Source organism: Nelumbo lutea, chromosome 7 (assembly GCF_056320005.1).
Source record: "Nelumbo lutea isolate HS-2025 chromosome 7, American lotus-T2T, whole genome shotgun sequence".
In the NCBI taxonomy this organism is placed as follows: Eukaryota; Viridiplantae; Streptophyta; class Magnoliopsida; order Proteales; family Nelumbonaceae; genus Nelumbo; species Nelumbo lutea.
The window spans coordinates 20,543,721-20,555,367 of NC_142690.1; the positions used below are offsets into that span (position 1 = coordinate 20,543,721).

At 36.1% G+C, this 11,647-nt stretch overlaps 2 protein-coding genes and 1 pseudogene across 2 annotated transcripts; 2 read left to right on the forward strand and 1 right to left on the reverse strand.

The window, feature by feature from the left end:
- Positions 1 to 821: 821 nt before the first annotated feature.
- Positions 822 to 5,256, forward strand: LOC148845533 (uncharacterized). The gene is made up of 9 exons (XM_088953559.1): positions 822 to 1,395; positions 1,586 to 1,754; positions 1,845 to 1,931; positions 2,026 to 2,153; positions 3,888 to 3,984; positions 4,084 to 4,161; positions 4,268 to 4,493; positions 4,614 to 4,837; positions 4,979 to 5,256. The coding sequence occupies exons 1-9, from the start codon at positions 1,211 to 1,213 to the stop codon at positions 5,000 to 5,002; spliced, it is 1,218 nt and encodes a 405-aa protein (XP_088809685.1). The 5' UTR covers positions 822 to 1,210; the 3' UTR covers positions 5,003 to 5,256.
- Positions 5,257 to 5,355: 99 nt separating this feature from the next.
- Positions 5,356 to 8,820, forward strand: LOC148845534 (uncharacterized; annotated as a pseudogene).
- A 930-nt stretch (positions 8,821 to 9,750) lies between these two features.
- On the reverse strand, positions 9,751 to 11,647 carry LOC148845535 (putative germin-like protein 2-1). Its single transcript, XM_088955096.1, has 2 exons — positions 11,467 to 11,647; positions 9,751 to 10,512 (listed from the first exon to the last, which is right to left on the reverse strand). The coding sequence occupies exons 1-2, from the start codon at positions 11,582 to 11,584 to the stop codon at positions 9,962 to 9,964; spliced, it is 669 nt and encodes a 222-aa protein (XP_088811222.1). The 5' UTR covers positions 11,585 to 11,647; the 3' UTR covers positions 9,751 to 9,961.

Below are 11,647 nucleotides of genomic sequence, written 5' to 3' on the forward strand. Positions count from 1 at the left end.
CTAACAGGAGATCTTATCAACCAATTAATTGGCACCTTATTAATTAGTTAAAATCGAATCCTATCATATATTTGATATATTAATCAAATTCAAATTTGGGTACAAGTTTTGATATATCGTTTAAACTCGAATTTTATTTGAATGATATACATGTGTATAATGTTTAAATAAAATTTGAACCTAATTTTGATTCAATTCTAATCAGATCCATTTACAGGCCCATGCAAGTGTGGGCACAAAAGATGTTGCAGCTTGTTTGAACGGTTTATTGTTGGGAGCAGATCGTGTATCTTCCAATGGTACTAGGGATTAAGGTGTTCACAGCCCAGTTTGGTTCGACTTGAAGAAGATTTTTTTCCTTGAGAAATTTTCAGAATTTTCAGACCAAACCAAACCATTTTAATATACACACCAAGCTAGACTAAACTGTTTTATTACAGTTTAATTTGTTTTCTATGGGCCATCTTATCGGCCCCCCCCACCACCAAAAAAAAAAAAAAAACATAAACAGCGCTTTGAGCATCAATTTACAAATTAAAAAAATTGAAACAAACAACAATATAGTATATGAAATATTAAATAAATAAATATAGACACACTTATATACTATTTGTATTATATATATTATTAATAATTCAGTTTAATATCATCTACAACTTATCTGATTTCTAAAATTTAAAAAATCAAATCCTAAAAGTTATATATTGTGAGAAGTTCTTAAATCAAACCATTTTAAAGCCAAATTAGACCAAACCCATATGATTCAGTCTGATTTGACGGTGTAGACGATATAATGAACACCCCGCACTGAGGGAGAAAGAAAATTGAAACTTTTTTGGGCCCAAATAATTCTACCACGTGAAAGATTTTTGGCTATAATAAGGCTTTACAAACAAACTCATCCTCAAATCTAATATGGACGGCTTATCTTATACCTCCCAAGTTACATCCAGACCACATCGAACCAGTGACAGTGAGAGCTGTTGTTTGAAATAATTAATTGATGAAGAAAGCTGGCAGCAATATGCAACTATTTTGTTTCTGTGTTATGCGTTTATAGAGTAAATAATAGTGTTTATAGAGTAAATAATAGTATAATACTCTCTCTCTCTCTCTCTCAATTGGGAAAGGAGTAAGGAGTGAAGTTATGTAGCAGGAAATGCGGTGAAAGGCTTCTGGTTTCCGACCCCAGAAAAGGGTTCAGGTCGGAATGTGGAAATCAGTGGCAGTTATGGTGGTGGTGGTGGTGTTTCTCTTCCTATCCTTGCTCGGCTTTTTTGATGCCCAAAGAACATTGATTGGTTCCAGATTCAATGGCAACCGAATCGGCAGAATTGGAGGTTCCAGCTCCAGCTCCTACTTCAAAGTTCTCATTTTTTCTGCATTAAATTCACTGTAAGTACAAAAAAAAAAAAAACGGCATTTCTATGTTACAGAGGAAAGTACAAATATCAGAAATTCAGAAATTATCTCATCTCTCTCTCTCTCTCTCTCTCTCCATACACACATACAGCACAGAAACAGAGTTGTACACAATGGATCTTTCTAGTTATACTTACAAAAAGTGAATGATTGACCTAAGCAGGAAGGTAGGTGGAGGATTTGCAAGCTCGAACACTAATAATATAAAGGGATCGGAATTACACCATAGTGTGGTGATGGGTCATGGAATTGGTCGGCCAGTGATAGAGGAGTTTACCTTCCCTGCAAATTCAGTTCCTTTTAATGCCTGCCATGCTTCTACAATTGTTGAGGTAGTGGAGAGATTCTCTTTTCTTATCTTCTTTCTTAGGCTTCTGTTTTGCAATCGAGTTGTTTCTAGTGTTGATGCCTTATTTGTGCAGGTTGAAAGAGATCACTTTTTGGTTGCTTACTTTGGTGGATCTAAAGAGGGAGCACCTGATGTGAAAATTTGGCTGCAGACTTACAAGGTTAGGATTTTCCCTTTTAATCTGTTTCACTTTTTGAGATGCTGGTTGATAGTGATATGGGCACATAAGGTATGGATACGTCTTACTTGTATAGGATGGCTGTTGGTACCCTCCTATGGTGGTTGATGAAGAGCCTGATGTTCCAATGTGGAATCCTGTACTGTTTAAGCTTCCATCTCAGGAATTGCTTTTGTTCTATAAAATTGGTCAAGAGGTCCAAAAGTGAGTTGTCAACCCTTCACTGTATTCTCTGATTTGTCATTCTTCTTAGAATTTCTGTTTTCATTCTCTTTACCAAATTTTCCTAGTATTGTTTTATTGTTTTGTAAGGGTAGTAATATTTGCTCAATTGGCTGTTTTGTTTTAGAAAATGGTTTCAAAGTCTCTTTTAAGTTATCACGTAAACAGTAAAAGTTTTAGGATGGCATTTGGATATTGTTCTATAAAACTGATCTAACAGTTGGAACAGAAGATGTCCATGCCCTTTTAATCTACATAAGCTAAAGCAAATTTAAGCATGTGATCAAGGATGAAAACTTTAAAGGGATATGCTAGTAGGGAACTTTTGTGATGTTTGAATTAGTTTGAGTTTTGCTTCTTCACGAGTTTATATCTTCTAATTGACCTAAGGAAAAATAGCAGATGAAAGTGTAACTTTAGCAAATGATGGAGAACCTCTTTTAAGCATGTGGTTAAGGATGAAAACTTTAAAGGTACAAGTCAGTTTGGCACTTCTGTAATGGTTTTATCTATTTGCTTAATTGTACATTAGTTGGAATATGCTGCTTCTGAGTAAAACTAAGGAAAAATCATGGAACTCTGATGCCCATCATTCGTATCACTAGAACTTGGCAAACCTCAAAAATTTAAATAGTAATTTTATGGGATTTCTCCATTTAGAGGGTGGGTTACCTTTCAACTTCCTTGGACTTTCTTTCTGTTACCGCCTTGAACAAAAAAGAATCTTTACATCCATAAAGGTTATTGAAGTTTCTACTTATAACTCCAGTTTTCCTCTTCTTCCTCTCTAAACCCTTTCAGGTCTGTAAACACTAGTCTCCTTAATTCCATTGGTACTTTAGTGTATCTTGCAATTTATTTGGCATTTTCATCTCCTTGCACATGATTTTTGTTTTTGGCCGAACCAACTAATTTTGTAGTTGAACTAGCGTTTTCCCTTGTGCCTACATGCTTGTAAATCAGTTTAAACAGTGACATTCTTTCCTTCACTACCTTGATTAGTCATGGTTTAATATTGAGTGCGCAACTTTAGGTTTCACTTGGTGTACCTCTTCACTAGTATAGTTACTAAAATGGGACAGTTATGCTATTTCACATCAGAAGAATAACCCATACAAATTGGTATAGTAATTCCCTTTTACTTGACAAGTTAATTGCACATCTAGTTTCCATAGAAAAATTGGAGCTTTTGCTCAAGAGCAAAGATTGATGGAAGTTTCTTCCAACAAATTAATGGATACTTCTGGTACCCTAATCCATCCATGACGATCTGGATTCATTATGAGGCTTAGATCCCCAAATAAAACACTGCTGTGAGTTACCTTCCTCTTCCTATATTTGCCTGTTTTTATCTGAATTATAAACTTCACCTTAATCCAGTTGTTTTGTGGCCCTAACATGCTATTTATATTGTTAAATCCAGTTTTCTGGTTGTCTTCATAACAAGAACATTTGCTGGTTGACTACCATTCTTTGTGCTTTCTTTAGTAATCTTATTGTGCCAGTTTCTTCACCACTCTTTCAGTTTGTGATAACAAATGTCAGGTCTGGGAATTCCTCTACTCGTCCAGACATAATTGTGGCGAAGAGGTCTTGACTTGTGTTTGTGTGTTTGGGAAATGCAATACTAGATGAAGCTTGCCGTGGTTACATTCTATTTTTGAATATTCTCACCTGCTTCTTCATCCGTCATGCTTGTGGAGAATTGAATTTCAGATGGAGTGGATGCATGAAGCGATCTCTTGATGGTGGTATCACTTGGTCAGACAGAGAACAACTTCCAGCTGGAATATTAGGACCAACAAAGAATAAGGCAGAAAATAAGTTCATTATATTCTTCTTATTCACATAATAACCACTGGAATTTATCTAGTTCTAAGATGTTCATGCATTCTATGTTTCTCCTTTTCAGCCCATCTTGCTTAAAGATGGACGTCTTCTCTGTGGATCCTCTGTGGAGAGTTGGAACTCTTGGGGTGCATGGATAGAGGTAATATATGTACCAAGTTAAGTGATAACCTAATAATGATAAGACAGAGTTGTTCTGTGTGTTGCAAGATTTGATTTCTCTATGTTTTATGACTCAAATAATGTAGGTCACAGCAGATTCAGGACGGTCGTGGAGGAAGTATGGTCCAGTATTTGTTGAAGGTGAATCTCTCAGTGTTATTCAACCGGTTCCTTATTTTACTAAAAATGGGACATTACGTGTTCTATTGAGATCCTTTGAAGGAATAGGCAAAATCTGTATGTCAGAATCCTATGATGGGGGCCTGAATTGGGGATTTGCAAAGCCTACGGAACTCCCTAATCCAAACTCAGGTTGATTGTTCAGACCTTTCTCTTTTGTGTTATACTTGCTCCTTTTCTTGTTTATTTTTCCTGCTTTCTCTTGAGAGTCGGTCTGTTTCACTGGCTTATGCTATGAGGTTTGTTGTCTAGGGATTGATGGGGTTAAATTGAATGATGGTCGTTTATTACTTGCCTATAACACAATCTCAAGAGGTGTGCTCAAAGTTGCCCTTTCCAGCGATGATGGTGACACCTGGCATGACATGCTAACGTTGGAGGAAAATTCAGAAATGGAATTCTCTTATCCTGCTGTCATACAGGCCGGTGACGGAGATGTTCACATCACCTATACATATAACAGGACCCAGATTAAGGTACCCTTCTTTGGTTTTAGATACAAGGGTTTGATCTGCATAGCGATTAAAGAGACCCTTTATTTATAAATCCACTAATAAACAAGTGTATATTTATCTTTCTAGTACAGTATAAACAGTTAAAAATTGTTTGTTTTGCAGCATGTTGTTCTTGAACCCAAGTAACTCAGGCAACTTATGCTAGGCTTCAAGTCAAGGGAACACTGAGTCGTGCAGATTCTTGCTAATTGTAGTGTATTGACCTTTTCTTTCGTTTGTTTTTTCTTTTTCATTAGTTCTTTTTAATAGAATGTTAGTTCCCTGGCCATACTTGAGTGGTGTATTGTAAATGTTCCAAGTGAACTCTCTTCCTTGTTGCAGCAACTGTTACACTTCATGCATACTGATTAGCCAATCTATATCTAACTTTTGCATATTAAGCATGGGGAAGCAAATGAAGTTAGGTTAATTAACCCCTAATATTTTTGGTTACATAGAAACTAAGGATATTGCTCTCTGGCTATGTGATTTCTACAGGAATGGACACTGGATGTAATCTCAATTAGCTTATTCTTTGCTTTTTGCTGCCTTCATGTGATGCAAACTGCAAAGTCATGAACTTCCTGTGCTGATAATCTGAATATATTTGGGTTCAAACTTTTAGAACAGTTCACTTTCTCTCAGCTGATCAAGCTAGGTAGCAACCTGAAGACTTGTATTTCAAATGTCAAAAGCTCAACTACAAAGAAGTGAGTATAATAACAGTAACAAATGGATAATGGGTGTGACATAACTTTTAGGAAATAATGAATAATCAACTCGAGAAAGAATTGATAAGGGAGTCCTATTTTGAATATTTATATCCTCGAATTAGAATGCTAGAAGCTTACATCCCTTGGATGTATTTATAGAAGCTATTGTTAAAGGCTTTATAAATAGATTGTACTGATCAAAGTTACAATTGACAGAGGTGTGCATGGTGATTGGATATGGGGTTAATCAAACTATGTCTGGGTTTGTATTGCAATTATTGCTGTTGTTACTGAGTCTAGAACAATCCATTTTAGATATAAGCTTAAGATTGACTATTAGAAAGGTATTCTTTGTAGAACGGAAGGGCTTGTACAGATAATCGGTGAATGAATTAGATGGTGGTTGTTAAATTTTTTGGTGGCTTGAAGAAGAGTATTTGGAAGTTGTTTCCAAAGACCCAATACCTTTAAGCTACCAAACACTAGAATATTAACTTCCATTAATCAGTGAATGAATTAGATGGTTGATGATAAGAGGAAGAAATTTCTGCTTCTGTGAATTAGAAAACCCTAGTAAATTCCCACTAGAATCAACGTGAATTGTTGTTGTTGAAATCAAGAACCAAAGTTCAAAATGCCGGCCTATATGGAGGCTCGTTTTTTCCATTTTTTAGTTTTTTTTTTCCGATCTGTTCCAGAGTGGTTGGTTTAAGACTCGTCTACCCCCTGAACCATGGTCTGACCCGAAATATTCACTGTAGGGGCGTTTGGAAGAAATTCATACCTTATAACGGCAAGAGATGATCCAATATGACTTGATTTTTTTTCTACAAATAATTTGATTAAAAACCAAATAATTCAATGTTTAGTCTGAAAGGACATAATTGTCTTTTTCACTCATCCGTTGGACATTACAATTGATACATCTGAGAGGGGAGGTCTTAGTCCATTTTGAAAGAAGGGGGGAGGTCAAAAATGAAGGAAGGATTAAGTATTTTCTCCTATTTTTTTATACATGTTTAACTAAAAATAATTGTTTTAAAGATTTTTAAACTTTTTTTTTTAAATATAATAAGTTAAATATGGATTAAATTGGAATTAGGGCTCTCAATGAGTAGGGTTGGATCTGATGGACCAGAACTGGTTGAGTCGATTCTGGTTCTTGATACATTGTCCCAATTCTTATTGGTTCGGTACCAATTCTTACTCTCGATCCGATTGAGACTCAATCTGAGATATAATATATATAATATTAAATGCATAATATTAATAAGTTAATATTATATATATAAATTTTTAGTAGGCTTATTATAATTGGATCCATTGGGTCAGACCCAATTGTCCTGAGAACTGATTAGTTTGTTTTTAGGTCTAAAACTACCGATTTAATTTCGAGTCTAATTGGGACCAACCCAGACCAATTGAATAACAGCCCTAATTGCAATCTGATTGAGTCTAATATATCGGATTTCGGATCAGATTCATATCCAAATGTTCTATAATTGGATCATATGTGTGGACATAGGTGGATTCAATCCAAGTACAATCCGTTCGCAGCCCTAATGGGACAATGTTGCATCTTGGTTCTGAGAGACCAAAAACAAAAGAGAGAAAGGGTTTGTTCAGTGTAACCCAAAATTGTATTACCGAAAGTGATTTTTTTTTTCTGATAAATTGCATATTAGTGTTTTGTACTTTGGGCCTAATCTCACTTTGATATTCAAATTTCAAAACATGCCAATCCAGTACCTGAACTTCCAAAACGTCCTAGTTTATTCATATCATTAGCAGTATGTCAGTTATCTATATCATATAATAACATGTATGACTTAAAACTTTTGAAAATATCAAAATTACCTTTCAAAATAAGACACTATTCATCAAGAATCAAGATTGAACTAAAATCATGATAAACAACCTGAAGGACATTTGGATAGTTGATAAAGAAAATTAGATGACATTGAAAGAGCATTTGCATCATTTCACATGCCACTTAATGACGGTTGATGACTTTGAACTAAAGCTACTAAACTGAGATGTTTTAAAAGTTTAGGTTATGGGATTAGCATGTTTTGAACTTCCGATACCAAACTGGTAGTAAGGCTGTGTTTGGTTGTAATGCAAATAAATTTGCACTAATGCAAAATTGTGGCAGTATAAACAGTTTGAGTGTAAATTCTGACTTATTTTTGTTTCAAATTTATTGCAGTACAAATGAAGTAAATTAGGACATGAAGCCAAATAAAATAAAACCCCAAAATAAAATTAAACGAAAACTTGCATTTTTTTCATTTGCACTCCCATGAATTTATGCTAAGTACAAACAAGGTTTTTAAAACTGACCCGGACAATGAATTGGTCAGGGGTCCGTTCTCGGGTTGAAAAGTCTGACCGTTTGAACCAAATGATCGGCCCGTTTTGACAAAAAATGGTCAAAACCGTTGAACGGTTCAACCACCCGGGTCAACAGTTTATTGGCCAAATCAACGATTTTGGCCAAAATCAGGTTTTGGGGAAAAACGGAAGCGAACCAGTTCCTGATTTTTCCAGTCTGATCCGGTTTTGAAAACCTTAAGTACAAATAAAATTATACTGCAACCAAACACAACCTAATATACAATTTACCCCCCACTCACCCACCCACCCCTCTTCTTTTTTTTAGTCTGAGTTGTTCACGTCCTTATACACCAATTACCCACTCTTTATGTTTCTACGACGACTGATCCCAACATCTCCCTCCGGCTCCGTCCACACAGTTCTGCTGACATCGATGACTACATGGTATGGGCATGCGATGATCGAGTAAGAACGCTAGGCGGAGAGAACAAGCTTATCTGTAGGGAGCATGCTCTGGCCTATCTCAACCGTAACATCCGTTGCTCCACTTGGTATGGAGCAATCTGCTTCGACGGTCGACCCATCGCCCACATCATTGTCAATCTGGCTGAAGACGGATGCAATTGCAGAGCTGAAGTTGGTTACGCCCTAGCCCGGATGTATCGGGGGCATGGAATTGCGAATTTGCACAGTTACCGTGTTTGGAAAGGCTTGAAGCTGTGATCGACGTTGAGAATTTGATATCTCAAGGGTGGTGTTGAGAAGGTTGGGTTCATGAGAGAGGGGGTCTTGAGGAAGTATTATATTATGAATGGAAAGGTCGTTGATATGGCTGTATATAGTATTCTCAGATCTGATGCATTGCTGACTGGATGTCATTCTTTTGAAGTATTTGCACAGCTTTTGCTTTCATGAGATTTGGGTGTAATAGTACTGAATTTCGGTAGTCATGTATGAATTATGTATGTTTGGTGACTATTTTTGATGAAGGCTTAAATGATATTATAAGTATTGAATAGACCTGTTCATGGGCCTGGCCAGGTTTTGTTTGTCTATTCTTATATAATATTATTGGGCTGGGCTTAGGCTTATTTAGGAAAACCCAAGCCCAGACCAAAAAATAATAATTGGGACTAATGTTTAGAGCCTGAACCCGAACTCAAAGGCTTAGAGCTTTTTCCAAGTCATTTAACTGGGGCCCAAAAAGGTCACTGGTTCCGCCGTTTAACGATTCAACTGTTCGGTCCGGGCCTTCTTACAACAATGCAGCAAACATCCATCATTCTCAAATCTCAATCACTGAAGCAAAATGAGTCTGGTTACCGGTCTAGCTTTGAATACATTGTTTTTAGGACGGTCACGTATATTCCATACATCTCTTGGTAAAGAGGGTTATTAGCATTATTTATTGCCATTAGATTGATCTGTATACCCTGTCAACAAAACCTAAGGCTCTGTTTGTTTTCAGCCCAAATCTATAAAACTATACAAATTTTGCATCTGGTTTAATTTTACATATTTTTAATCATAGGTGGAAGTGTATTTTATGCCAAAAATTGATGCTAAATTTATACCACCTTCAATTCAATTCTCTCTCATATATACAAAGACAGGATCAACATCCTCTTGTTTTCTACTTCAGTCCCAAACAAACAACACTACTCTTACCTCTTTTTCTATTTAATGTAAGGTGGAAAATACATCATTTTATTTCTCACAAACAAAAAGACAAAATTAAATCAGAAGCACAAAAAAATAAAGCCAGAATTTACGATCAACCTATTTGCATGCATTTACATCACTTCAAATGAAATTCGAACTGTAATTAAACAAACTGAACCAATATAAATCGACCCATGTTTCTTTATTTTCTAGTGGGAAACAAACAGAACCCGTATACATAATTGTTTAAATTGTTATAATTAAGCATCACATATATTTAGAACAGATACAAACACTAATCACATTATGATAATCTTCATGAACTTGGAACAAACCCCATTATTGGTGAAGGAATAAAAAGTATTTTTATTGGGAGTGGTGGTTGTTTTTAGTTCTAGTTGTTGTCCATCCAGAACTGAGCTTGAAGATAATCGATCACCTTCTTGTCGACCTGGAATGCCTTTGCAAGAACATCATCTTTGATGGGTGGCTTGGATCCAAACACAGCATTAGCAATGGTGATTGTACCAGGGTTCTGACTGCTCAAACCGGCAAAGGCGACGGCATTGGTGTGCCCCACGTTGAACTGGAAGTGAATGAGACCAACTGGGAATACAAATACATCTCCCTTGTTAAGGGTCTTGGTAATAAGGCGATTTTCAGGATTGGAGGTGACGAAGCCTACGTAGAGTGTACCCTCCAACACAACTAACACCTCGGTGGCGCGGGGGTGGGTGTGGGGTGGATTCAGGCCGTAGGGAGCATAATCTATGCGAACCAAGGAAACGCCAAGAGTATTGAGACCTGGTAATTGCATCACATTGACTGGAGTGACTTTGGAGCCAACAGGGTTGGACGTGTTTCCGGGCTTGTCAAGGCCGGAAAAGAAGAAATCATCTGCTGTTGTGTAGTTTGGATTCTTGCAAAACTTCCCATTCACGAACACTGTTCAGAAAAATAAGAATATTGTCAAATGTCAACAACAGTTGTGAACAAAGAAATGAAACACATTTAGGTTCTTTTTAGTTTATCGAAAACTTTTTTACCCTACTTGGGTCTGGATGTAGTAGGCACATTAGGTAAGCAGAGTGAGTGAGCACGTAATAGCTGTGCGACACATGTCCTAATTAATGTGCCTTTAGTCCAAACATTTTTATTTTGTTAGATAGAAATTACCCATTATTTTATTATCTTGGTCAAAATAATTAAAAATAAAAACAATGAAAAAGAAAAAACGTAAATGAGTCCCAACTCCCAACACGTTTAGGTTTTTCTTTTTCGTTGTTTTTATTTTTAATTATTTTAACAAAGATAATAAAATAAAGGATAATTTTGTCTAACAAAACAAAAACATTTGAATTAAAGGCGCATTATCTAGGACATGTGTCATACAGCTATTACGTGCTCACTCATTTTGCTTACCTAACGTGCCACTACATCTAGGCTCTTTTTACCTAGCTAAGTGCACTTACCCCAATTTCTTTTTTTGTTTAATTTACCTGGGTAAATATATCTTATAGAGGCCTTTTTGACTATTTTAATTTGTTTTCATTTATCATCTATTGGGAAGTTCATCAACTTACCCAAATCCGAAAAGGGTTTCACTTACCAAGATAAGTGATACGCAGGAAAATCAATTTTGCCATAAATCCCACATATTTCTAAAATAAGAATATGGGTAAAATAGTCAATAGAAACCATAAACAAACAAAGGCCTTAAAACAAAAACAAACGAAGGCTTTAAAAAGTAATTAATTCTTTCAAAATTCCCAAAACAAAGGAAGGCCTTAAAAAGTAAATATGATGTTAGTTGGTTGAATGCGTGGAAGTATAGGGCTGCATTTTGTGCAAGTGACAGAAGAAAAACAAAGAGAAAGAATGGGAGAGCAGATGTAGTACCAGGAGTCTCAGTGTCTTTAATGGCAACACAGAAGTCTTGCAGAGGACTTGGGTCAGAGGCTAAAGCTTGAGAGCAAAGGGCCAAGAGGACAAGAAGTGCGATCATCCTAGCACTCATTTTTCACTAGCTAGCAATATTGAAGTCTTGACAGAACAAATGAACAAATTGTTTGGTTGATGG